Source organism: Rissa tridactyla, chromosome 14 (assembly GCF_028500815.1).
Source record: "Rissa tridactyla isolate bRisTri1 chromosome 14, bRisTri1.patW.cur.20221130, whole genome shotgun sequence".
Lineage (NCBI taxonomy): Eukaryota > Metazoa > Chordata > Aves > Charadriiformes > Laridae > Rissa > Rissa tridactyla.
In genome coordinates this window covers 5158525-5184615 of record NC_071479.1, presented here as the reverse complement: position 1 = coordinate 5184615, position 26091 = coordinate 5158525, and the positions used below count along the sequence as shown (strand labels likewise).

Sequence of the window (26091 nt, the reverse complement as noted above, 5' to 3'; positions counted from 1 at the left end):
CTGCCTCTGCCCCTGCCCAGCTGCTCGCTGCAGGGTGGCCATCGCCCTCCGAGCTCGTGGGGCCCCCGCTCCCCTCCCTGCACAGCACCACGCCTGCCCCCTCCCCGCTGCTTCCAGAGCGTTTATCACATCCTCGCTTCAATCCAGGTATAAGCCGCACTGCCCCGCTCTTCTGCCGAGCTCTCACATCTCCTGCCCTCTCTATTGTGTTAATTTTTCTTATTTACAGCAGTTCTCCTCCTCCGCGGAGCAGCTCCAGCGGCTTTGACGTTGCGCTGCCCTGGATTTATTCCCCATAAGGGGGCCCTGAAGGTCAGCAGTGGCGGGGCTCGCTGGGAGGTGGCAGAGGATGTTTTGCACACGTGGGGCGACGGGTTCGTCCTCACCTTCAAACCAGGCGAGAGGAGCCGCTGGAGCCGCGCTGCGGCCGCCTCTCCCCTCGCCCTGCGCTGGCACAAAGGGCTGCCTGGAAAGCAAGGCTGGAGGGGGAAAAGTACCAGCACATTTTAATTTTCAGCTCAACCTCTACTGACCACTGTATTTTGATTAGAGCTCTGCTTCCTTTTCATCTCGGTGCTCCGGCTGGTGACAACTGCCACAGCCTCATGCACGCAGTGCAATAGTTTATCACCGAAGGCCAGCCGCTCTATGAATTCAGAGCCAGCACTGAACAAATCACGCTGTCACTAACGTCAAACTTGTTAACCTGATCTTTGGTGGATCACTAGTGTCAACATTGCATGGGACATACATTATCGGGCCCAAGGACTTCGGGAGATGTGTTTGTCAGGCTGCTCTGTCACAGTCCCACTCTTGACCTTCGCAAAGTAACTTTCAAGGATAAGCCGCTTTCCTCTTGGAAAGAGTTGCTGTTCCCAGGAGCGTCACCCCACGGCCACTAGCCAGGACAGGGCTGCGAGGTGAGGCTGGGTCACCACGTCATGGTGGTGGTGTCAACCCAGTGATGGGAGAAGGATCTGCTGGAATGGTCCTGTGGGGTGTCCTGAAGGGCTGGGTCTGGGCTGGGGTCCACTGATGTCCATCACCAGCCACATCTCTTCCCTGAACTTCTCCCCATCTTGTCACCAATTGCTCTCACATTTCTCCTCATCTTTTGCCCAGTCTCTGTCCCTCTGGAGTGCAAAGCTGGAAACCAGTCTATTGCTTGCAGTAGACTGCTGGGTCTCCTTTTACTGGACCATCATGAGTCTCATGTCTCGGTTTGTCAAGTGCAGGTGCAAGATTTGCTTTCAGCGTTTCTGAAGGGGTTGGTCACTGTCGTGGAGGTCAGATGAAGGACGGGCCACCACGGCTGCATGCTGGAGAGGTGCGTGCTCCCGGTAAGCTCCTGCCCAAGCTCTGGGAGGTGGTTGGGTTTCATGGTACCTTTGCTCTGGCTGGTGGCATCCCCTCCATGCAGTCCCCCCCAAGCCGGAGGGGAGCAGTGCCGTGGGGGTGCGGGACGGGCTGGACACCCTGCCTGAGGCTGTGCGGTGGTGGGGCCGGCGGGGTAGGACTGTGCCAGAGCAGACGGGGCTCGTGGCCAGAGGGACCCCAAGGTGGGTGCTGGATGCGAGCTCCACGTCGCTGTCCCCACGGGCTGACCCTGCTAATCAGCTGTGAAAGAGAGAGAGAAAGCTGGAGAGAAATCTTTCTCTCTGCTAACCTCATCACAATAAAGATTCCTATAAAGAGCTCTTATCCTTGAAGAAAATGAGGCACATAAGCAGGAATAGTAAACAAAAGGCTGTCATTTTGACCCAGGAGTGCTTCATGTTGTTGGCAACTGCCAAGAGGAAACATAAAGAGAGGCTGCATCCAAGTCCCAATTATGCAGAACTATGTGACTGATATGTCAATGAGTCCTCCCGGGAGGAGACCACCAGCACTTCCCGGCGCTGCCTGCGCACCATCTGCACACGCCGCCATGCACCGGGCCCGCCCGCACCCCCGAGCGAAGGCGTGCGTGGCATCGGAAGAATGCAGAGGACAAGGTAATGTCATCAGGAATGCTATCGCCAAAGTCCTCGCCGCGCGTGCATTATCGGCATGGGCCCCGGAGTCAGGGACTGCGGGCAGCCAGCGGTGCAGGCAGCGAGATTTGGCAAACAGTAGTGCTGACCACACCTGCTGCAGGCACGCTCCAGGAACGTGGCGCAGGCAGGAGGGCTGCCCCGCCGCCGATAAGCTGAGTGGATGGAGATAAAATCCAAGCAGGAGATATGCTTTGCTGAGCATCAAGGCTACGCACCAGCAAGGAGCCAAAGCATGGCTGCAGCCTGCAGACGGTGGTGCAGCTCCATGGGCTCCGGCTGTGCCATGGCCATGCTGGCCCAATGACCTGGCCAGGAAGAGATGGGGCAGGGCAGTCACTGGACCAAAACCTGGGGCTTTGGTGATGGATGTGCTGGTGCTTGGGCCCGTTGGGAGCACGAAGCAGGGGCTGTGCTGGTCTCTTGGCCGTGACAATGCTGTGGCAGAGCAGCGACTTTGGGGTCCATCCTCATCCCTGAACACTAGCCATCCCCTCCCCAGCGCATCCCTGGAGACCCGTGAGGCTGGAAGCCCAGGGCCACTTTGTCCCTCCCTCTTGGGTGCTGTGACCACCGAAATGTCACCCCAGTCTGCACCTCCTCCCTGTCCCCAGGGAGCCCTAGGGCTGTGCACAGCCTTCAGGATGGGTTCGGCATGTGCTGGCCACTCCTGCCTGTGCGGGCACGCGCTGCCTGGGGTATCCCGTGTCTCCTCGGGCACTGCTGGTCCCATGTCCCAGCACAAGCCCAACTCAGGGCAGGGAAGGAGAGCAGCAGCCTGGCCAGGAGACTGGTGCTGCCGCTGCAGGGGGCCCTGGTGTCGGTGGTGGCACGTGGCTGGTGGCCATGTGGCAGAGGGGCCTGGGTGTCCCCGGTGCTGGAGCCCCACATGCCTGCCCTGCTGGGAGCCAGCCCTGCCCAGCCCCTGCATGGTCACTCCGGAGCGGCCTTCCCAAATCCGCCCTCCCTACACCACTGGCCGGGACCTGCCGGGCTGCAGCATGGCCCATGCACTGGCCCTGACCCAGGGCCGCACGCCCGCTGCAGAAGCTGGGCCACGGCCTTGGCAAGGGCCCGTGCAAAGGAAAGTGCCCAAGGCCGGCGGGGACGTATTTGCCCCTGAAAGCACCTTGCTGCAAAAATAGCAAGCGGCGGGCGTGAAGCCGGGGCTTCCCAGGGGAACAATGCCCGGCCGGAGGAAGTGGCCGCGGCCGCCCCGCAGCTCCGTCCCTGCCTTGCGCGGTGCTGAGCCGCGAGCCGCTGCGTGCTGGCCCGGCAGGGACCTTGAACCTGCCACAGATTTATTTTCTCTGACATTGGCATTGCGTCGGAACATCTGGCATGCGGCTGATAATTGCTGGGGATCAGGGCGGAAGCTGCTCCGGGCCTGGCGCTTCTTCCAGAGCTCTGTTTTCATTAGTTTTTCTCCTCTCTTCAGCTGAAGAGCGAGGAAAAAACAAGCAGGGCTGCGCAGCTCGCTGCTCCCGCTCCTCTCCCCTTGGCTGCAGCACCGGGGGCGCGTCCCTGCCACCCCCAACTCGGTGTGGGGACACTGCAGGGCCCGCCACTGTCGTGCCGTGTCAGGGCTGCGTCAATGCCGAGGGCGGGACGAGCCCTTCCCTGACCCCTGAGCCCAGGACTGTGTGTCCCACCATGCCGCCCTCGGTGTCAGCGGCCCCCGGCCGGGCCAGCCCGTCCTCGGGGCTGTCGTCGCTGTGGTACAAGGCACAGAGCGGGTCCCTGTGTGCAACAGGCCGGGAGATGCCGCCGTGATGGATGGCTGGAGCATGGGGCTGGCGGTGGGAGTAAACCCCCGCCCTGGCAGGACAGGAGGTGCCGTGCACGGCCTCTCACCCCAGTGCCTGGCCTTGCTGCCCTTGTGTTTTCGCAGAGCGATGGGAAACCCGAGCTCTGCGGCCAGTGGGGTTCTCGCGGGTCAGGACTGTACCGGGCAATGGCGAGTGGGAGAACCCATGCGGCAAACACACCTCCACTGCCAGGAGCTTGGCTGTCCTGCCACCTCCCTGGCCCAAGGGGTCCCACTTCTCTCCGGTGCCATTTTGGCTCATGTGGAGCTGCCAGCGTGGGCGCTGTGAGCTTGCAAGGACCCTGGGCACAGGGCCCCACGCATGGAGGAGCCCTCTCCCACCCTCCTCTGCCGAGGAGACCCCTTGGGGTTGGGGAGGTCCCGGCTGCAGGTCCCGGGGCAGGGTGGGTGCTGTGGGCTTGTCCTCCTCCCGGAGGCATCCTGCCCCATGCCCGTGGCCCCCTCCCTCCCGCCCTGGGCTGTAAATCAGCATGGCCGTGGGTGCTGGCGCACTCGCCGCCGCCCGCCAGTGCCCCCCCGCCTCCCCACAGGGTCTCTCTCCCCTGGCGCGTTATCTGCCGTGGGGGTCCCACTTATCTCCGCTGTCACTTTCTAATGCTAGTTTATGGGCAGCGTTTTGTAGCTTAATTATGATGTTTTTCATCGCGGTCACGTGGCCGCAGAAGCCAATAAGGCACCGAAGTGGGTCCATCCCGGCTGAGCCTGGCCCCCGCGGGGAGGAGATTGGCCGGTGTCCTGCCCAGCGCGGCGTGTGCGCAGCCAGAGCCCCAACACCTTCCCAGCGGAGACGGGTCCCATAAATTCCCCAGCTCACTGCGGACAGGGCAGCGGTGCCCAGCACCCCACGAAGGCTCCTCGGGCAGCAGCTCCTGGTCAGCAGAACAAGCAAGGCTCTCCTGCCGCCCTGGCCCCACACACAGCGGGGCACACAGCCGCCTCGCGGTGAGTATGTGGCTGTGGGGAGAACCGCGGTCCCTCTGTCCCACCCGTCTCCCACCCACTGCCACCATTCCCTGGCATGGCAGCCGCCGAGGCCGGAGCTGGGGACGTGGCAGGGCTTGGCGAGGAAGCGGGAGCCATGCGTGGGCCTCCGCTTCCCGTCCCGTCCCCATCAGCGGGCGTGGGGACGGAGGCTCTGTGTAGCGCGGGCAGCTGAGCGGGGCCTTGCCGTAGCCTTGGCCCCTCGGCCATGCTGCTGCCCAGAAATGCCGGATTTGGCTGCTGATCGGCGTTGGCCGGGGGGGTCCACAGTCACCCCAGTGTTGTGTATTACCCGTGGGAGTGCAGGCAGCCCCTGCACCCTGGAGCACGCGTGGGACGTGGCCGGGACCCCTTGGCATCCAGGGTCGGCTGAGCTTGCGTCCCTTCCCCATCCCACGCCAGCAGGCACCGCAGCCTTCGGCTCCGTGTTGCTTTTGTTCCTCGCGGTGTTTGCTCAGCTCTTCTCCTGACCCGCAGTCCCTCCTGGGCTCCTCTTCTGGGATGGCAACTCCTGCTCCGCAGCTGCCCGGCAGCTCCCCCGGGAGCTCACGGTGAGTGCGGGGGCCGTGGCCGAGGGGCTCTGCCGGTGGTGGTAGCACTCCTTCCCGGCCAAACGGCGGCTGACCCGCACTGGGGGCTGCTCTGCTGCTATTCTTAGCCTGGGCTCAGCTCCTGGTGCCTCTGGAGCGATGCTCTGCTGAGCCCGTTTCCTGTTTGCCGCTCTCCCTGCCAGCGCCGCTTCCTACCCGCCGCACCCACGGGAGGCAGTGGGCGCGTGGGGCGAGCCGGGCAGGATGAGCCAGGTGGGATGAGCTGTGTGCAATGAGCTGTGCGAGTCAAGCCGTGTGGGATCAGCCGCGCGGGATGAGCTGTGTGGGATGAGCCATGTGGGGCTAGCAGCCGTGGCTCCCCTTTGCAGGGCTCTGCCAGCAGCACAGCCCCCAGCAGATCGGAGCTCCGGGCGCCCACGGCCTCAGGGCCCCCACACCACTGCCCTCCATCGGCATCAAAATGCCTCAAATTGGAGCTCCCTCCCTGGGGCTGTGCAGCTCCTGCCAGCCGCAGGCACTGCAAGCTCGCAGGGACCCTGCCCGTGCTGGGACAGGCTGTGACTCTGCATCAGCCATGAAGGGTCTCCTGACAGAGCGGTTCATCCCTGATGGGATGGGTTCAGTCCTGGTGCCCGGCTCAGAGCCGGAGCCTCGAGCTTCCCATGGCCAAGTGCCTGGGCCGTGGCGCATGGCCGGCAGGCCTGGGAGCATCCCAATAAACAGGACGCGCTGGGAGCATGGGTGCTCCTCTGCCGGTCTGCTGTCGTCATGGAATATTTCGTTAAGAATCTCTAAATGTGAAACAATTAATTAAATACTGGCAGTGAACAACTGCTGTCTGACAGGCAGACCAGGACACCATTGGCAGTGGCTGCTCCACATGGGGTGGCCAGCACTAGGTCTGAACCGTCATCTCGTTAGTAGTGGTCCCAGAGGAGGTGTCAGGAGCTGCTGCACCCCCCCAGTGCTCCTCACGCAGCTTTCCCCGGGCTCTGTGAGCACCCCCCGCAGCCAGTGGCTGGCAGGACTGCCTGGTGCGGGGTAACAGGGGTGGCTCTGGCAGGGCCCAGGGGTCTGGAGGCTCTGTGCTGAGCGGGGCTGGCTGTGGGGTGTTCCTCTTCCTCAGACACATTTAATTGTGCTCCAGCCCCTGGGACTCCTGGTTCCCATGGTGGTCCTGCTGCTCGCAGGCCGGATGCCTGGGGAGGTGGGGGGGTCGTTGATCCCCACGGATGGTGCGGGGCACCTCCACCAGCCCCGGGGGGGGCAGGGAGGGTCTCAAGCCCCTTCCTGCAGAGAGGTGCCCTGTGCCTACCCCTGGGGTGGCCAGGGCTGGACCCTGGTGCTGCTGAGGCCTGTCTGAGCAGCTTTGCAGCTTTGCCCAGCACGGAGCAGCAGGGGAAGGAGGGGGCTGCTCCTGCCCCGGCCCCCCCAGCCCCAGCTCCCTTCCTGCCCCCTGTGCTTGGCCCGGGGCTGCTGCCGGGAGCTGCCGGCCCGGGGTACCTTGCCCGCCGGGGCCTGCCGTGCCGGGGCCGGCAGCGGGGTAGAGAACGGCCCCGTCCCCGTGTCCCCCTGTCCCCGGGCTGGCAGGTCCCTCCGCGCCCCCCCCCCCCCACTTGTCCCCGGCGCCGTGAGCCGCCCGCTCTCCCCAGAGGAGGTTCCCCAGCCCCCGGGGGGCTGGCCGCTCGCCCGCACCAACATGGAGATGCTCTTCCAGGCGCTATAAAGGGCTCCGGCTCCGGCACCTGCCGCTCGGTCTCCGCCGCGCCGCGCTCCCGCTCCGCACCCAGCGCAGGGGCTGGGGGCCGCCGTCCCCGTCCCCCGCCCGCCCCGTCCCGCTGACCCGCTGGCTTGTCCCGCAGCAGGGCCGCTGGAGGGGATGGACTATTCCTATGATGAGGACCTGGACGAGCTCTGTCCGGTCTGCGGGGACAAGGTCTCCGGCTACCACTACGGGCTGCTCACCTGCGAGAGCTGCAAGGTAGGACCCGGCCGGGGCGTGCGGGGCCGGGGAAACGGGGCCGCGGCTGTGCGGGGACCAGGGGCTGTGCGGGACCAGGGGCTGTGCGGGGACCGGGGCTGTGCAGGAGGTATAGCCGGGGCTGTGCGGGACCAGGGGCTGTGCGGGGACCGGGGCTGTGCAGGAGATATAGCCGGGGCTGTGCGGGGGTTCGCTGCACGGGGGAGAGGGGGCCAGGGCTGTGCGGGGAGCGGGGAGGAGGCTCTGCAGGGGCCGGGGCAACGGGACCGGCCGCGGGCCGCTCCTCGCCCGTTTTCGTTAGCGGCGGATTCGCGCTCGGCGGCGGGACGGGAGCGCGGCCGCGACGGGAGCCCCGACTGCGGCGGGGGGCGGCGGGGGCGGCGGGAGCCGCCGTCGGAAGCGGGGCGCGGGGCCGGGATGCCGGTGCCGGGATGCCCATGCCGGGATGTCGGGATGCCGGTGCCGGTGCCCGCCGCATCGCCGCCGCCGCCGCAGGGCTTCTTCAAGCGGACGGTGCAGAACAACAAACACTACACCTGCACCGAGAGCCAGAACTGCAAGATCGACAAGACCCAGCGCAAGCGCTGCCCTTACTGCCGCTTCCAGAAGTGCCTCACCGTGGGGATGCGCCTGGAAGGTAGGGCTCGCCGCGGGCACGGCCGGGCTCCGCGGCCGCGGAGGGGGCCGGGGGCGGCGGAGGGGGCGGCCGCGGGGCTGCGCGGTCCCCCCGTGGCCGTCGCGCTGTCCCCGCCGCCGCCGCCGCCCCGCCGCCTCCCCGGGCCGGTAATTCCCGCGGCCGCTTCGATTCCGTTTTTCCCTCCCAAGTTAAAAAAAAATTCGTTTTTTCGCGTCCCCTCCTGCTTTTCCTTTTTTTGTTTTTGTTGTGTTTCCCCGGGGGTTTTGGCTGCCGCGGTTTCAACTTTCCAGGATTTTCTTTGCTGGCAGAACGGTTGGGAAATAGCGCAGAAATTATTGTTTTCCTTAAGCACATAATTCCAGAAGCCGAGACTTAAGGAAAACATTAAAAACGATGGGGCTTGCAATAACTGCTGCAGACCCACCACGAATTATATTTTTCCTCTTGGTGACATTTCGTTTAACAGATTTCTCGTCTGACTCTCGGGGAGCGCAAATACAGCCCCCGCAGCCGCCACCTCGCTCATGTCGGAGAAGTTGATCCCGACTGAGATATCAGAGTCGGGCCCCACCATCCCCGAGTCGGGTGTTGTGGTTTCTCCAACGCTTACCACGGGCCCACAAAATACATTCGGGGCGGGGGGGACGGAGAGATTGCTGGCAAGGGACTGCAAAGCAAAAGCAGATGCGGAAAAGAACCCCCTCCCCCGAGTCAGCCGCCCCCCTCACCCCTTCTCTCCTGAAATCGTTTACGTTTCGCAGCAGATGAAAGAGGGCAGATGCACTGGCCGGGCTGAGCCCCCTGGCCCGGCCGGGCTGGCTGCACGGGGCTTTGCTCGCCCGGGGGTGCAGGGCAGGGTGCGGGTTCATCAGAAAGTACTGCGTGTACTCGCACAGCGGCCGCTCGCTTCCAGCAGCGGGGTGAGAGCCTGCGAGCAGAGGCGCAGGAGTAAGACACAACATCGAGCTGCAAAATCAGCCCCTGCAAAACTCCTGGTGTGGGCTGGCTTCCAGCCCTGTCTCCGAACAGATCCCAGTTTCGCCCTCCTCTCCGGACTGGAGTTACTGGTGTCCCAGATCAATCCATGCGTGCTCTGGCAGTTTTGACTAGTGCTGCAGGGGAGTTTGGGCACTGGGCAGGGGCTGGGCGCTCTGGGGGCAGACAGGCAGAGGCAGTGCTTGGGGTGGCTGGGACGGGACAGACACGGTCTCATTTTGGCCATTTTCAGCAGTTTTTGCTCACGCTGGAGCTCATTTGGTTCCGTAGCTGATGAAGGCAGCTGCCGGGATTTTTTGTTTATTTTCCTACTGTTAGCTCCTTAAGCGGAATCCCGCGGCTGGGCAGCCAGGGGGGGACCACCCAGCGGAGGGTGATATTCCTGTGGGACCATCTCTTTTGTTGTAAAACCTGGAGCCCACCTTTCCTCAGTTCCTAGTATTTTTGGGCAAGGAGTCTGAGGTGACGTTTTGAAGGCGAGCCTCCAGCTCCGCAGGACAAAAGCGAGCCCGAGGTGGTTTATTTTGTGGACAAAGTGTTGACACAGGCCCTCCTCAAACTGTCCAAAGGGATGTTGCAATGAAGCTTGGCTGGGGAGAACAGCACAGCCCCGGCCCAAGCCTGCCTGGGCACCCCCCCAGGCACCCCCTGGGCAGGGAGAGGTGGGTGAGGGCAGGCAGAGCTCGGGGGGCACTGAAGCAGCCAGGGATCTGTGTTGGGGATGAGGGCAGATGAGGCGGAGGGAGCTGGGGGCCCGCTCTTGCCACCGTGCCGGCTGGCTGCACCCTGGGTGGGTGGCTCGGGGACCACCTGCAGATGCTTTTACTGGGGGGATGCTGGGGGTGCAGGCGCTTCCTGGGCAGCTCTGCTTGGGCCCCCCTGCCCTGGAGGTCGGGCTGCATCGGTTGCTTCCCAGCCGCCAGTTGGGACGTGGCAAATGGCACGGGGGCCAGTGGCAATGACATCGGCAAATGTTCCCGATCCCAAGTGAGGCAGAAAAGGCAGGAAAAGCGGAGCAAGAGGGAATTAAAAGGCCTCTTCTGCCTTTGTGTTCCTGCCGGGAGAGGGAAGGAGGTGTACTAGCGGTCGCCTGCGGAGCATTTGTGAGACTGGGCCGTGAGCCCCTCTCGCTGTGGGGGGTGTGTGCAGGCAGAACAGTGGGGTCCCTGCTGTGCCCCGGGTCACAGGGGTCCGCGTGGTATGAGAACCCTGGGCATCGCTGGGCCCGGCCTTGAGCGGTGGTGGAAACACCCTACTTTGAGTGGGTGGGAGACTGGGGCTCTCGGTGGGCTCTGGCATTGCTGGGGGTGCGGCCAGGGGCCCCAGACCTGCCACTGCCCGCTTGGGCTGCGTGGGGGGGTCTGCCTGCAGGGGATCCCAGCAGGGGGACGCACCCATGCTGAGTGCGGCCATCTCCCTTGTACCCCTGAAGTTAGGAACTGCCCCGGGGCAGCTGTCTGCTGCCCAGAAGCGTGTGGGCAGCCGGATGGCGGGGGGCACAGCACCCCCCACCTCAGAGGATGCCTCTGGCCGCCCTGCTCCCTGCGAAATGCTGTTTTCATGAATACAGAATAAGGGAGGAAGCGCAGGGCAGCTCCCCTGGGAGCACATTCCTGCTCGCCCTGGAAATGCTGCTGCTGCCGGCCGATGCTCCTGTGTTTCCAGCCTGCCTGGGGAGAGTCTGGGAGGTGGCCTGGCTCTCCGGGGTGCTTGGCTGAGCTTCCAGCGGCCCCAGGATAAGCAGTCAAAAGAGAGACAGAGGTAACAGCTGAGACACAAAAGCAAGACCCGCCTGCTGTCAGCGGGGACGCAAACTAGCAGAGGATTTTTTTTTCCCCTTTGATGCTAAGTCTGCGGGCTGCGCTCGCTGGCACACTCTCCTTCATCCCTCTGCACTGCCGTCCAGCTCCCAGCGTCCAGCGAGCTGTGGCTCTTCCAAGGGTGGGCCAGGGCAGCAGCCCCCGGGAGCACAGCAGGGCGGTGAGGTGGGATGAGCTCGCGCTGCAGAGAAGCACCTGCTCCATTGTGCTCTGACACATTCTTGGGTTTCTTTGGGGGTCCGGAGGGAACATCTGCTTTGCTACAGCCGTGAGATGGCGAGATGAGTCAGAGTGACTCCAGCAGTGGGATGCTCCAGCAGAGCCCCTCCGCCGTAGCTGATACTTGGCCGGGACTGGCAGCCTTGGGCCCAAAAGCCGGCACAGCGCTGCCGCGGGGTGCAGTGCACCCGGCTGGGCCTGCCAGCCATGCTGCCCGTAAGAGGGACACAGATTTGCAGAAAAGAAGCCTGTGCAGCCTGGCTGCAGGCGAACCAAAGACCTGAGGGGGCTGTGGGGGTCCCAGGCTCTACAGAAACAAGGAAACCCCAGGGCTGGTCCAGAGTCAGGGGCCGCAAAACTGAAAGTGGGTGTCAAGACCCTCATCTGCCTGGGCTTCATGGGCTGTCCCCCCAGTCCGTGAGGGAGGCAAGCTGCTTTATCCCCCAGCCCATGTTGTAGTTAAAGCCAAAATCTCTTCCTTTCCTGAAGTGCCCAGAGGCTCTGAGGGCTATGCCAGCACGGCAGGAGCTGGGCCCAGGCACCCGAACCTGCCATGTCACATCCCCCGTGTGTGCGGCTGGGCTGGGAGGGGCATGGTCCTGCTGGTGGCTTTCTGGGAAGGTCTCCCCAGTGTCCCCCAGTCCTGTTTGGCCACCAAATCCGCCCCCCCGATAATTTTCTCCATGCTGCATGGAGGTGCTGGTCTCCATCCGCGTGGGTTCTCTGCAGCCCCTGTCCTCTCTGCCCCCAGCTGTGCGTGCAGACCGGATGCGCGGCGGGAGGAACAAATTTGGACCCATGTACAAGCGGGACCGTGCCTTAAAGCAGCAGAAGAAAGCCCTGATCCGTGCCAACGGCTTCAAGCTGGAGACCGTGCCTCAGATCATGTCGCCGGTGCAGAACGACTACAGCCTGTCCTCCACCATCCACAGCATCCACGCCATGTCCAAGACCTTGCCGCCCAACCCTGCCGCCCTGACGCCCGTCGACTACGAGCGCAGCCCCTATGGGACACCCTCTCTGGGAATGACCGTGCCCAGCCACGCACCACTCACTGGCTACCACTACCCCTCCTTCCCCAACCGCACCATCAAGTCCGAGTACCCAGACCACTACACAAACGCGCACGAGTCTGTGCCCACCTACGTCTACCCAGAGATCTATCCCAGCAGCTCCCCTCCGGACATCCCCGAGGTCATCCTGAAGCTGCTGCAGCTGGAGCCCGACGAGGCCCAGGTGAAGGCGCGGATACTGGCTTGCCTGCAGCAAGAGCAAGGCAAAGGCCGGCATGAGAAGCTCAGCACCTTCGGCCTCATGTGCAAGATGGCTGACCAGACCCTCTTCTCCATCGTGGAGTGGGCACGGAGCTGCATCTTCTTCAAGGAGCTGGAGGTAGGAGCCTGGGTGGGGGAGAAGGATGCTGCACTGGGCGGGTGGTGGGGGGCAGGTAGGATTGGGGCTGACACACCGTGAGGATGGGATGTTGCCATGGGCAGGATTGGGGCAGAAATGCCGTGAGGACTGGGCAATGCCTGTGGCCACGAGCCCGGCGCTGCAGATGTGCTGGTGTGTCCCTGTCCCGCTCCCAGCTCCCCGCACGGCAGGGCTGGAAGCACCGGGGCCCAGCTGTAACGCCGGAGCGATCCCCGCTGTTGCCGCGGGGCTAATGATTTCAGATTCATCACGGTGGGGGCAGGTGTGGAGGCAATCGCCGGCAGAGTGACTGCGGTGTCAAGCTCAAGATATAATTGAAAAATGTAACGTTGAGGAATTATAGTTGAGACAATTCTCTCCTCCGCCTTTAGGAGGAAAATCGATGCTGTCAGGTGGGTGCCTATTAGCACCAGGCAGCCGGGGCAGGGCTGGCTGGGGCAGCGGACACCACCAAGCCTCCTCTGGAGCCTCTTCTGCTGCTGGCAGCCCACGAGTGTGCCCAATGGGGCGACGTGGTGCTGACCCCCGTCCTGCCAGGCCACCCCATCTAGGTGGATTAGCAGGGGTGGGGAGGCTTCTGCCATCCTGTAAACCTTGCCAAACTTTCAGACATCTCCCATTTGTGTCCTGGGCTGATCTAAAGTCCCAAACTGGTGCAAAAATGGGAGAGAAAATTTTGCAACATGGTCAAAAGACAAAGAGCCATGTCCCAGGGTGGTTGGGAGATCTGGGTGCCTTCCCGTGCTCTGAGCGTGAGGCTGTGCTACCTGGCTCTGCCCAAGATCACCTTCCTACCACGGTGCTGTGGGGGCCATGGCCAGGCCAGGGCCAGGGTCTTCTCCGTGCCCACCCCACAGGGTGCATGGGGCTGAGTGTGGCAGAGCCTCGCAGCTCAAAATAGCCCCCAGCTGCCAGAACAGTGTCAGGAAATGGCATTGTGGGGGTGGGTTGGGCTCATTTCAATCATATCAGTGTCCAGCCTGGATTTTGGGAACAGGGTGGTTGTTGTTTTGCAGAAGATATTGTAAACAGTGTAAATTCAGCTCCCGGCTGCATTGCTGCGTAGCCTTGTAACTCCATTGTCAGCCTGATTGCGCCACCAAAACAGGCTGTTTCCATGTGAATCCGCATCGGCGGGCGCTCCTCCTCCCGCGGGGCTCTCAGGGGGACAGCAGTGGGAGAGGTCTCACCTGGGCAGGGCCACTGGCGTCTTGCCGGGAGTGGGGCACATCCCCCACCATGCCCAGGACATGGGATGTGGTGCCCCCGGGACAGGACCTTGTCTGGGTCCATCGCTGCCACCCCAGGGCCTCGTGCCTTTTGCCTTCGTCCGTGCAGCGAGCGTGGGGCAGATTTCCAGCATCTCGCAGGGCCAGGGACTGCAGGACACCGCGTCCTGCCCTGACTCCAGAGGGAGCGTGAGAAAGTCTGCTTGTCGCTGGCCTTGGCTCCCTCTGAGCCCCCGGCACAGGGCTGTGGTGCCCGCGCCCCTCTGTGCGTGTCACCCCTGGGGACAGTGCCGGGGCGGTGGCTTTCCCTTGGGCATGTGGAGAGAAGCCGTTGGGAAGTGGAAGCAGGTCTGCAGCTCCTGAAACCCCCTTCCTGCTCCTGCCGGCGCGTAAAAGCAAACAGCTGCTGGGGCGGTAAATGAACTCCCGCTAGTGCAGAGTTTATGGCTTTACGCTGAAGCCCACTAGCACGGAGTAAAATCGCGATCTCAGAGATCGACGGCCATCATGCAGGCGGTCCCTGCTGGGTGCTCAGGGCTCCTGGGAGCAGGGGACGCTGGCAGCCGCCTCCATCCTTTGGGAACAGCTGCCTGAAGGTGAGGGTCTCCATCCCCAGCCGGGAAGGGCTGTTGGCTGAGGCCAGTGCTGGGCTCCAGGCTGGAAGAGCATCGTGCCGGGGCATCTTGCCGGGCTGATGCCAAGCGGGGAGGGGGTGCAGATGGGTGACAAGGGGATGTGAGCAGATGCCTCCATGCACAGTGGCCCCATCTTAGCACTCCCAGCTGCACAGAGCAGTTCTGCAGACAGCCGGCTTCTTGCGGGGGGCCTCGCAGGGAGCCTGTAGAGGAGGGAGCAAACCCTCGGGGGAGCGGGAGAGCTCACGCCTGGCCAGGACAAGGCTTTGCTCCCTGCCTGGGGGGAGCGGGAGCAGGTTCCCCCCGAAGCCGGCAGATCCTGTTCCCATTCCCATTCCCGTTCCCATTCCCAGTCCCAGCAGCCCGGCGGGGGGCAGTGGCAGAGCAGGCCCTTTGCCGTCTCCTCCTGCCGGGGTGGGGGCCCTTGGGGTGGGAGCCCCCCCGGCTCCGCTGCTGTGCCCAGGGAAGGAGGGGGGAGGTGGGCTAATGGCCTCTTGACATCGGCTCACACGCCACGTCCGCCCGCAGGCGCGGGGCAGTCAGATTGAAAACAGATTTAACTTCCCAGATATATCGTTTCATTTAAGGGCCAGTAATTCTGTCAGTCTGCCACTGACAAACGAGGGTCCCCATGCCAATCCGCCGGGGAGACTGATGTCGCCGCGTTCATCTCGTGTCACCAGACAGAGAATTACGGACTGCGCTGGCCTTCGGAGGCAAGACTAATAATGCCGCGCGGCAGAGAGGGATTTGGGGGCCCACTTGTTTATCGAGGGCCGGCCAGGCAGCCGCGGCGCGAGGCCGCGCGGGCGGAGGTGGAAGAGGTCAGCGCTGACGCCCATAAATACGAACTTTAACTGAGTCTAGATGAGATGTGTCAGGACTGAGGGAAGATTTGCAGCATCTCTTCAGGAAGAAAAATATGGGCCGGGGGTGAAATATATTTTGTTGGGTCGTGAGTCTCAGGCAACTTTGTCCTTTCAGATGTAATTTTTTTATATATATATGGAGAGAGACAGACAGAGAGATGTGCATACACACGCACACTTACACACTCACATTGTGTCTGGTTTTGGTTTGGTTTATATACACTTACCTTGCACAGCCTGGGTTATATACGTGTTACTGCCATATGTACATATAAATGTCGTGCACTCAGGGGTGCAGTGACCTTTAGATTGGGATGAGCAGTCAGGAATGCTAAACAAATTGCACGGTTCCAGCCTGAAGGCCGGGCTGTGCTGGGCGTGCGGCGGGTCCCTACTGCTGGTGGAGGGGCTGTGGGGAGATGGGTTGATGCCGGTCCCCCTCCTTGGCCTCTCCTCGCTGTGGGGCCAGGGCAAACCACCCTGCCATCCATGGGCAAGCACCCATGGCGGGGGGGCACACACGCTGAGGGCAGCACCGCTCCCACGGACAAAGGGGTTCCTGTGGGTCGCTGGGTCTGTCTGTGGCGCTGCTCTCCCTTGCTTCTCGCTAGAGATCTGGGAGCCACGAGGAAGCCTATTTGCAGTCAGTTGCTTCTCTGCCTTTAGCATGCGTGGGTCATCTTGACCCCATCTCCTGGCCAACAGCCAGAGCGTTTTTGGCAGATTTAAAATCTCCTTCTGGTCGTGGATGCTGCAGCAATGTTTAGCATCCTATGCACTGGGGGAAATGTGACGGCTTTCCCTGCCTGCCGGCGTCCCAGCTGGCACGGCCCTGCCCTCGCTCCCGGCACATGCAGAGCCATGATGCTCACACAGCCTTGCAGCCAGCTGCCTGTGAGTATCAGCAAAAAGTGGTAGCCTGGGCACAGCAGCATGCTCTGCCAGCAGGGAGATGGGATCCCGGCGCTGCCGCACTGGTCTTGGTGGTTTTTTTGCTTTAAGATGCCCATCATGGTGGCATCTGGGCAGGAGGATGGGGGCCTGCATTGCCTATTAACACCTTAGACTTGTGTGTGGTTTCAATTGCGGGTGGCTGGCGGACAGTAAACCACTTTCGCACTTCTCGGTAGCCAAGGTGACGGGTCCTGCTCGCACCCAGTAATTGCCTGGGCTGCGGCTCGGGGCGCCAGTGTGTGCCGTGCACCTGCGTGGGAGCTGCTGGGGCAAATCCTGCACCAGTGATCTGGGAGGAGGCCCAAGAGCATCCCGGGGGTGAAGCCAGGCTGGGGGCACCTGAGCGCTCCTCGTGCCTGTGGCGTGCTGAAGCTGGGTGGGGAGAGGCTGGGGACCAATGTCCTGGGACCATCTCAGGGCTTCCAAGCAAAGTGGGATTGCTGGTGGGTGACTCTGCTTCATAACGCTGCAGAGATGTTCGAGGGCAGATGGCGGTACCCGAGGTGGGGGATGCCCTGGACCAGACGTGCAGGGGGCAGCGAGAGCAGTGGGGTTGTGCCGTCCCCACGGGGGCTTGGCTTCGGGGTGCTGAGGCACTGGGGTGGCCTGGGCACATTTTGAGGAGCCCCAACACTCTCAGGGGCTTCCTCCCCTTTTGCCTACGAACCCACAGGGAGGGTTGCAGGAGGTTTAAAACTACATCTGCCTGCAGGTCCTGCAGCCCTGCATCTGGGCAGCACCATGCGTGCCCCCGCACACCCTGCCCCACATCCAGCCCTGGGTCCCAGCCCATTTGCTGCAGGGAAATGCATTTTTCTGTGGGTCACAGACCTTCAGCAGCAAGGCGCTTTTGGCGGCGGGGCAGCAGGGGAGTGCTCTGCCTGCATGGGGAGCATTTTGCATGTTTTGTGAATGGGTTAAATGCTTGCTTTGGAAAAAAAAAAAAAAAATCACCTCTTAAAGACAGCTTGCATCAGGTCCTTGATAAAGCACTCCGTTGAAAAGCCTTGACATTAAAAGAGGAAGATCCTTTGCTTAACTTTTAAAGGCGAGGGTGCGTGTGTGCTGCCTCGCCGGAGGATTGATTGACCCTGAGTGGCCATCCATTAGCAGCCTCTGCTCCTGGGGGCCAGGCCGGTGCTGGGCACAGGCGGGTGGTCTCCAGCCGGGAGCCCCCTTGCAGCCGAGCCGCACTGCCGGAGCGGGGCCACGGGGAGATGTCCCCGTGCTCTGTGCCAGCCTGGCGCACGGGAACACCCAGCCTGGTGCTGGGGCGCAGGCAGGGCTGGGGTCCCCGGAGACATCCCCAAGCCCTGACCAGTCCCCAGAATGCCCAGCCCACCCCGTCACGCTCCCAACCACGTCCTCCCCGTGCCCTGGCGACATGGCTCCGGTGCACCGCGATGGTCCCAGGAAAGGCTGCGGCACACCGGAGCGTGTGGGCCGGGGAGCAGCCACGCAGCAGCCACAGAGCATGGAATGTGTTGCTGACGGAATGGAGGGAGGTGCTCAGCCGAGGGAGCTGAACCCGCCTGCAGAGCTTGGGAGAAACTGATAAGTAATTTTTAAAGGAAGAAAAGAAGATTTCAAAATAGTTTAAATGCTTCCTTTTGGAAAAGCTGAATTTTTTAAAACCGTTTTCAGGGCAAAACCTTCAGTCTGTCCCTTCCGGAGCTTGTCCCACTCAGGAATGAGCCACAGGAAGGCGCTTCCAAAACAACGCTGCGACTCAGCCAGAGCGGAGGAGCTCGGCACTGGTCGGGAGCGTGCGGCTGGGCTGGCAGTGTGCTGCCACAGCGGGAGCCCAGCTCCCTGCGAGGGCTGGCAGCGTGCGGTTAGAGCCAGCCACTTTCCTTGGGGCAGAGGTCATCACAAGTGCAGAAAATGTCCATTTTGTTTTGATGCAGAATGAGATTTTCCCCTGTTCTTTGTTCAGCAGCTGAACAGAAACCCCACAGTCTGTACTGCTGGGCTGTGTACTGTGGCTTCTTCAGCGGTTTGGGTGATGTGGTGGCGAGCCCGGCCTTGGCAGCCCCATTGCACCTCGCTGCAGGCAGGTTTTGTGCCGTCGGGCAGGAGCAGGCGCCGCAACCCCGGCCACCATCGCTGCCTTCTGCACCGCACCTCCCTCCCCGCGCTGCTGCGCTCCGTCTCTGACCACCCACCGCACTTGAGAAACAAATCCCGGCGGCTCGCGAGGAGTGCCGGGCTCCGAGACCATAAAGCTCTTTCTCATCTGACTTCTATTCCTTTTGCAATCTCCCAGCACTGGTTTATTGCAGCCTCTTCAGCAAAACGAGGGTATTATCCAGTCCTGTGATACTGCATCTGTCTTCCTTCTATTAAAGGCAGCGAGCACAATGGCACTGCAGAGCTCTTCTGCTGGCGCTGAATTTGCTCTGCGGGGAAGTATTACTGATAACCCCCGGCCCTTTCCCTACACCAGCCCTGCAGGAGAGGGGAGCTCTGGGCAAGGGGGGGTTCTGCTCTTTGCTGAAAGGAGTTGGGGTCCCACGGAGAGCAGTGCCGAGGGGACGAAGCCGGTGACCCATGGCAGCTCTCGGTGGGGCGGTGGGGAAGGCAGCTGAGCAGCGTGCCCCCTGAGCAGCGTGCCCCGTGTCCCGCCACGACTCTGGGCACCGGGGCCTGGCAGGGCTCTTTGTTTTGCTAAACGCAGCTGTTGGCCCTGGCAGCTCGTCCTGCCCGTCGCTGGTGCCGCCTGCAGCCCACCGGCATTCCCACGAGACCTTTGCAGGTCCTTGCAAGCTGTGTCCCGGTTCGAGCTTCTTACATACAGTTGCAGGCGTTTCGTTGGAAGCGTAGCTGTGGACGCTTATACCCGTGCCTGCGTGTACACACCAGCACAAGTGCAAACATGCACGCGATCATGCGTGTGTTGATGTGTGGGCTGGGGCCTCCCTGGCAGCTGCAGGGCGCAGCGATGCCCCGTAGCCGGCAGCTCCCTGCGGCCACACTGTGCTGCGGCAGCTCTGTGCCCCCCCCGCCCCAAACCTGCCATTCCGGGCAGGGAGGAGAGGATGGGGACTGTCTTGTTCAGTTTAAAGTATCCAGAGGGGCTGCCTGGAGACACAGGACCTTTGTGCAGCAGCCGTGCGTTCCCTCCTGCCGGGGGATGCGGCCAGCAGCCACTTTGTTAAAGATTTGTGTGTGGTTCGGGGAGGTTGTGCCTGGTGGGGGAAAACCCGTACCAGTCTGCCAGATAACCCTGTTCTGTTGTGCTCAGGGTGAGACACAGATGGGTGCGAGCCCTGCCCATGTCCAATGCCAACGTGGCAACATGTCGTAGCGGCTGATGGTGTGAGTCTGAACCGCCGCTGCCGCAGGGCTGGAGCGTGGAGCTGACCCTCAAACGCAGAGCCAGGGGGGCGGAGGGGTGGTGCAGGGACCTGGGCAGCCCAGATTCCTCCTGCCAGCCGGGAACAAGCTCGTGCAGAGGTGGCTGGCTGCCCCCATGGCCACGTATGGCCGGCCGTGCCCCTGCGCGATGGGTGCCAGCGGTGCTGCTCTGGCTGGTTTCAGGTGGGCGACCAGATGAAGCTGCTGCAGAACTGCTGGAGTGAGCTGCTGGTGTTCGACCATGTCTACCGGCAGCTGCAGCATGGCAAGGAGCACAGCGTGCTGCTCGTCACCGGCCAGGAGGTGAGTGCCAGCCCATGGAGACCATGGTGGCTCCTGCGAAGGGGGCAGTGGGGGCCAGGTAGTGGGGCTGGAGGGGGGCCCCAGGGGTGATTTGTGTCTTACCTCTGGCCGAGTGTGGCCAACTCGGCTCAGGGTGGACGGGTTGTTTTTGCTGTGCTATGGGACTGCTTGTGCAGAAGGTCCCGTCCCATTACACACCATCCTGTCGCATTCTGTCCCGTCCTGTGCCACCCCATCCTGTCCTGTCCTGCCATCCAGCTCCTGGTTCTGGAGAAGAATGTTTCTCATGGAAAGATCAACATCCATACTGGTACTTGCAGAGGTGGGATGTGAGAAGGGGCCCCTTCCCTCCCTGGGGGTGGTTTTTGGAGATGCAGGTACCTGCAATGCCAGCACCCCGCAAAGGGCCCCTTTGTTTTAAGCAGTGCTGGAGAAACAGGGTCCCCGTTTCACCTATCAGCCTTCGCTTTGACGCTCCTAATTCTCAGTCAGTGCTCTGGGCTGGTGCCCGGCTCCTGCCATGTGTGGGGTCCCTGCAGCCAGTCTGGGGGGGCTGGGGCACCATGGCTGACCCCACCCCTGTCCCCGCAGGTGGACATGTCGACCATCTCAGCCCAGGCTGGCTCCATCCTGAACACGCTGGTACTGCGGGCGCAGGAGCTCGTCCTGCACTTGCACTCGCTCCAGGTGGACCGGCAGGAGTTTGTCTGCCTCAAGTTCCTCATCCTCTTCAGCCTTGGTGAGCACCGCTGTGGGGGGCACCGGGAAGAGGGGCGGCCACGCTCGGGGGTCCTGGCCATGCTGCCGTGGGGTCTCAGGGGTGGGAGCGCAGCTGGAGGGAGCACGCACAGCTCAGGGTCTGGCCGTGCCCGCTGCTGCACCGACTGGTGATGAAGAGGCTTTTAATGAGGAGGCAGGAGTGAGGGCTGGGAACTGCCAGCTCCCCTGCCTCGCCAAGGGGTCCGAAATATCTCCCGCTGCAGGGCCAGGCTCTGCCCCCAGCCGCGGGGGATGTTGCTGCCCTGTTAGCTGAGCGGAGACTGTTTTGGTCACTCTCCCTTTGCACCAGGCAGGGAAACAACCGTCTGATACAGTCATGGCAAAACAGGCATGTTGACAGAGACGGCGGCTGGGGATGGCCCTATCTCCCGGGATTTGCGTCAGAGGGCCCGTGCCACTGCGGGGGACAGGGGCTGCGCACGGCTCCTGATTAGGCTCAGCCCCGGAGCCTGCGGTCGGGCCGAGGCGGCGGGTTCACACCGTCCCACTTCGCCTAGACAAAATACACGGGAGCCGTGGGAGCTGCTGCCAGGGGCTGCACAGCGGCTCTGCCCTGCTCCTGCCCCAGTCCTTCCCTGCTCCAACCCTGCTCCTGCCCCAATCCTGCCCCACTCCTGCCCTGATCCTGCCCCAATCCTTCCCTGCTCCCGCCCCGATCCTGCCCTGATCCCACTCTGCCCATGCTGCCACCCCCATGGGGAGCATCTCCCCATCCACCGTGGGGAAGATTGCACCTCCTTCCCCCAAGGCAGGGATGCCCATGGGAGTCCCACCGGAGCGATCTCAGCCCTCGGAGGGACAGCGGGGCTGTGGATGGTGCTGAGCACCACCACCCATGACGCCTGGCTGCCTTCATTACTGGTGCTGACACTTTCTCCTTGGCCCCATCCCAGCGGGAGATCTCACCTCCCAGTGCGAGGATGGTGGCGGGGCCTGCGAGAGGCTCAGCTGGCTGTCGTGCTCCGGGCTCACACCTCTGCCACCGCGGCTGCTTCACTTCCCACACCTCCACAGCCACGGCTAATTGCACACACCCAGACAGGGCAGGAACTGGCATTTCCCCAGGGGAATTTGTGCTGGGGTCCCTGCAGCGACTGGGTGCTTGTGCCGAGCTGGGACGGTGATCCTGGCTTGGGGCAGCCCTGTCTCCATCCCCGTCCCCATGCCCATCCCAAGGCCCTGGTCTGTGCTTGCACTTCTCCACCCAGGGGGGCTCCTGCCCGTGGCTCTGGGCCTCATCACCAAGCATAGCAGGCCACGAGCTGCGCTCTGCGCCGTACGGACACTGCTGTGTGTTTTGGCAGTTTGCGCTTGAGGGAGAGTTTGCATCACTGTATGTCGCCGTCACCGAGGAGCCAGCCTGCTCCAGGAGCAGCACCGCCACTGGGTTAATGGGTTAAGTGGGGGCACTGACATGCTGCAGGCAGGGGGAATCCACTCCCCTGTCCCATGGGCCCGGGACCAGGGCCAGTACGGTCTGAAGGACCCACTGGTTTGACTGGGGTTTGCAGTGGATTTGTCCCCGCTAGCAGGGGGGCCCGAGCAGGGCGGGCGTCTGCGCTGCCGTCCCCTCCTGCACCTGCAGCATCTCCCCCCACAGCTTTCTTTTCCTCTAGAGCTGTTTTGAAATCCAGGGAAATTAGATATGATAATTTGCTGTTCAAGCAGTGATAAGGTGTAGCACAAACAGTGCCCGGGCTGGGAAACAAGGGAGTCGGGACCTTCCTTGGCTGCTGCCCCACAGGCTCAGCACCGGTGGGGATGGTCCCCCCACGCTTCCCCGTGTCCCCCACCGCCCCCGGCCCAGCAGGAGCAGCGTCCCCCAGAGCGCAGCCAGCCCCGCAGCCACCGTGCAGGTCGGGGCTGTGGTTCCGCTTTCCCAGAGCAGCGGCTTTTGGGGAGGGCGTGGAATCAAATAGCTGTATTTTCCCATACATCATTTTGCCCCAAATCCAACTTTTTCTTTCCATATTGCAGAGCTCACTTGGAGTAATTTGCCCTTCGCAGGCTCAGCTGTAGAGGATGGGATTGTGTATTATGTGCAGGATGTAATTGCCTTTAACAAGAGAATTTCCACATTTACCACTCTGCCACAGCACAATCAAAGCCGAGCCCCGCTCACAAGAGCTGCCATTTGAGTTCTAAATAGATTTCTCTCCTGAGCAGGTAAAGAGATTTAATTAAAATTAGGGCTTCTCAAAATAGCAATATTTATGAGGACGGCACAGGTTAGCTTTGTTCTACAGAAGGGCTTAATAGAGCCTTAATGGATTGACCTATCATTCGATTTCATGACTTACATTCATGAAGCAGCTACTCTTGGGGAGGGGAGGAAGAGAGGCTTTTATAGCCCACATTCCCTTAAGCGTTTGCAATTTATCAGCAGCTTCTCCCAAACAAAAGGAGCTGTGAATAGGAAGAACACTTGAGGGCATAGAAATAATCCCAGGCATATCTGTATGTGTGATGGGAGGCTTTGTCACAGGACAGTCTTTGCAACTGCTGCAGTGTCTCTAAATGAAGTGAGTCAATGTTATTTGGACAACATTCTTTATTCCTTGCAGGAATGAAAAGATTATTCAAATATTCAATTAAACAGTGAATAGGGTCTTTCAGAGAACCAGGTGAGTTCATCGAGTAGAACTAGCTATTGTTGAGCCAACTCAGGGGATAGATTTGACATTTATCAATATAACTTCTTTTTTTTTTAATGACATGCACAATAACCTTATGCAGATAAAGAGATTTCATAACAACAACACGGGTAGAAGGGAGGCAGCCACAATAGGAGCAAATGTGCCGCAGGAGTGAAAAGGGAAGGGTGATCTGATAAAGTGCACCTTGGCGCAACCTGTGGCGCTTTGTGCCACGGGCACGGCCGGGGCTGTGTCTCCCCAGGGGCCCCGCGGCCTCCCCGGCTGCGCCTCTACTCCCCGGGCTCTGCCAGAAATAACCCCCAAACTCCCATCCGCCTTGGCCAGAACCCCTGCCCTGATTTCTCTCTTCCCAGCCCCGGGCGGGATGTGTCCAGGCTGCCCACACAGCCCTGAATCTGGCCGTGCATGAGCGCTGCTGGCCGTGGGCAGCGAGTGCAGCGCTGCCGGGTGCCTCTGTGCCCTGCAGTCCCTCTGCTAGACCCGCTCGCCCCAAACGGGCTCAGTGCGGGGGTCTGCAGTAGGGTGTCCCGTGGGCAGGTGTTGAGGGACCATCGCTGTGTGTCGCCGTAGCCGGCTGACGGGGCGGTGCACAGCAACGTTCCCCTGAAGCCACTGAAATCTGTGTGCGGGGCTGGCTTGACAACGTGTTGCATGGATTAAAAACCAGTGCTTCCTTCTTGGAGCACTCGTGGCAACCCGAGAGCACTGGGGCAGCATCCTGAGGCGTATCCCAGCTCAGGCTGTCCCAAAAGCCTGGAGAAACCCCAAGCCACCAGCCTGGGCTGCCCCTGCAGTCACCCTCCTGCCACCAGCCTGGGCTGTCCCTGCAGTCACCCGTGGCTGCAGTCGCAGGGTGGTTACAGACCAGTCATGCCTGGGGATGGTCTCTGCCCTGGGGCTGTGCATGCCCCAGCTCAGTGCCATCGGGGCTGCATCTTGGCTGCCAGACCCTGCCTGCTCCTTGCTGCCGCTGCCTGCCGCGTCGCTTCCCACCCTGCAGGCAGCAGAGCCGGCAGCGGGATTACCAGGGAGCTGCTGTGGCCCTGGCGAGGTGCGGAGGATTAAGGTTTCCAGGCTGGTGAGCCCGGTTGCCACATTGGAAAGACCAGGTTTATCGGGGAATTAATGCAGCCGCTTCCTTGACCTTCAGCTGGCAACAGCTCCCTGTGTGTGGGTGCAGCCGGGAACACGTTTTGGCTTTGCAGCTTCCTGGGTGGCAAGGGCAGGGGGGCATCTGCCCTCCTGCTGCTGGGGGTTTGGGTGTCTGTCTCCAGCATGGGGGGAGACTTTGGGAGACAGGGCAAGGACAGGGAGCCCAAGGCTGGGAGGGATGGGTCGTGGGACCCCTCCTGCGCTGCACGTTTGTGCATGAGGGGCATTGACACAGGAGTGTGGTTCCTCCTGGCATACCCAGCACGGCATGGCGTGGATGGGGTTCACCATCCTCCTCCTCCCTTGCAGATGTGAAGTACCTGGAGAACCACACGCTGGCTAAGGACGCTCAGGAGAAGGCCAACGCGGCGCTGCTGGAGTACACCGTCTGCCACTACCCCCACTCCACGGACAAGTTTCGCCAGCTACTGCTGCGGCTGGCGGAGGTCCGGGCGCTGAGCATGCAGGCGGAGGAGTACCTCTACCACAAGCACCTGAGCGGGGAGGTGCCCTGCAACAACCTCCTCATCGAGATGCTGCACGCCAAGCGGACTTGAGCGCGGTCGCCCGCAGGACCCGGCGGAGCCCTGGCACTGCCAGCGGCACGGCAGGGGCAGGACGCGTGCCTGGGGCTGGTGGGCCAGCGCTGCCTCGCCACCCCGCCTGTCTCAGTGATGCTATTTAACCTGTGCTATTGGAAAAGTCCCAGATGGTTTATTTTAATACACAGTAAGGACGGTTGATGGCTGCGGGGCCGTGGGCTCGGCTGCCGGACTGCCCCATTGTCAGCGCTGCCCCCCGGCTCCTCTGCACACACGGTGCTTGAACTATTGCCTGTCCAACCCAGCTCTGCGGCATGAAGGAAGGGTAAAGCCTGTCCCGGCTTTTCTCCTATTTATGCTCCTCTCCTGCTGCCCCTACCAGCCATTTCTCCACCGTTACTGTCCCTCCCCAACCCTGCCCCATGTCTCAGGGCCCCTCGTGCACAGGGCAGGGGGAGAGGTGAGGCGAACCCCATGGGTTGTGGTTTCACAGCGGCTGGGGTGTCCCCAGGCACCAGCACGGAGGCAGAGGATTTCTGCAGAGCCAAGCGGAACACCGGGGCTGGGGCTGGAGGTGTCGGCCCCACGCAGCCGTGCTGGGACCCCAAGATGCACGTGCCGGAGTCCCCGGTCCTGGCTCCCCGCAGCGTTGCTGCCTGCTCTGCATCCCGCTGCCCTGGCCAAGCGAGGGCAGGCAGGGATGGGCAGCGCTGAGCCCTCGGCTGAGATTTATTTTCTCAGCGCTAGAGGCACCAGCTGTGGCTTTGCAGCCCATGGCAGCCGCAGTGCCCAGAGCCCACAGGTGTCTGCGGTCAGCACGTCTCTGGGATGTCACAGCTTTGCTGCAGAGGCTCTAAGGGATTCGGTACCGGGAGCAGGGGACTGTCCTTGGGACATTTTGGACCTATGGCCCTGCTGCTGTGCCCTTGGTGCCAGCACAGCATCCCCTCGTCTGGAAAGCTTTGCAGGTCATGGTGCCCAGGCGGCATCGGCACCACGAACCAAGCTGGTTCCCGAAGTGAGAAGACATGGTGGACCTGGGACGGTGGCCCTGGGCAGCACATGTCCTGCCTTGTTCCAGCCATCAGCCGTGTGAGCAGCCAAGGGGCAGGACGGGACAGGGACAGAGCAGC

General features: G+C 62.1%; 1 protein-coding gene across 2 annotated transcripts; it reads left to right on the top strand.

Annotated features, from left to right (window-relative positions):
• The first annotated feature begins 4641 nt into the window (after nucleotides 1-4641).
• NR5A1 (nuclear receptor subfamily 5 group A member 1) lies at nucleotides 4642-25119 on the top strand. 2 transcript variants are annotated; one of them, XM_054221129.1, is made up of 7 exons: nucleotides 4642-4803; nucleotides 7259-7374; nucleotides 7870-8011; nucleotides 11798-12438; nucleotides 19708-19827; nucleotides 20419-20566; nucleotides 24726-25119. In XM_054221129.1, exons 2-7 carry the CDS (start codon nucleotides 7273-7275, stop codon nucleotides 24971-24973), a joined length of 1401 nt encoding a protein of 466 aa, XP_054077104.1. In that variant the 5' UTR covers nucleotides 4642-4803; nucleotides 7259-7272; the 3' UTR covers nucleotides 24974-25119. The 2 variants fall into 2 exon arrangements, with proteins under 2 accessions (XP_054077104.1, XP_054077103.1); XM_054221128.1 differs by having other exon boundaries at nucleotides 7256-7374.
• The last annotated feature ends 972 nt before the right edge of the window (nucleotides 25120-26091 follow it).

Bases quoted from the DNA above. Each gene is read 5' to 3' on its own strand.
- NR5A1 (XM_054221129.1), top strand. From the start codon at position 7,273: ATGGACTATTCCTATGATGAGGACCTGGACGAGCTCTGTCCGGTCTGC. The intron at 8,012-11,797 runs GTAGGGCTCGCC...CTCTGCCCCCAG, and splicing joins CGTGGGGATGCGCCTGGAAG to CTGTGCGTGCAGACCGGATG. The intron at 19,828-20,418 runs GTGAGTGCCAGC...CTGTCCCCGCAG, and splicing joins TGCTCGTCACCGGCCAGGAG to GTGGACATGTCGACCATCTC.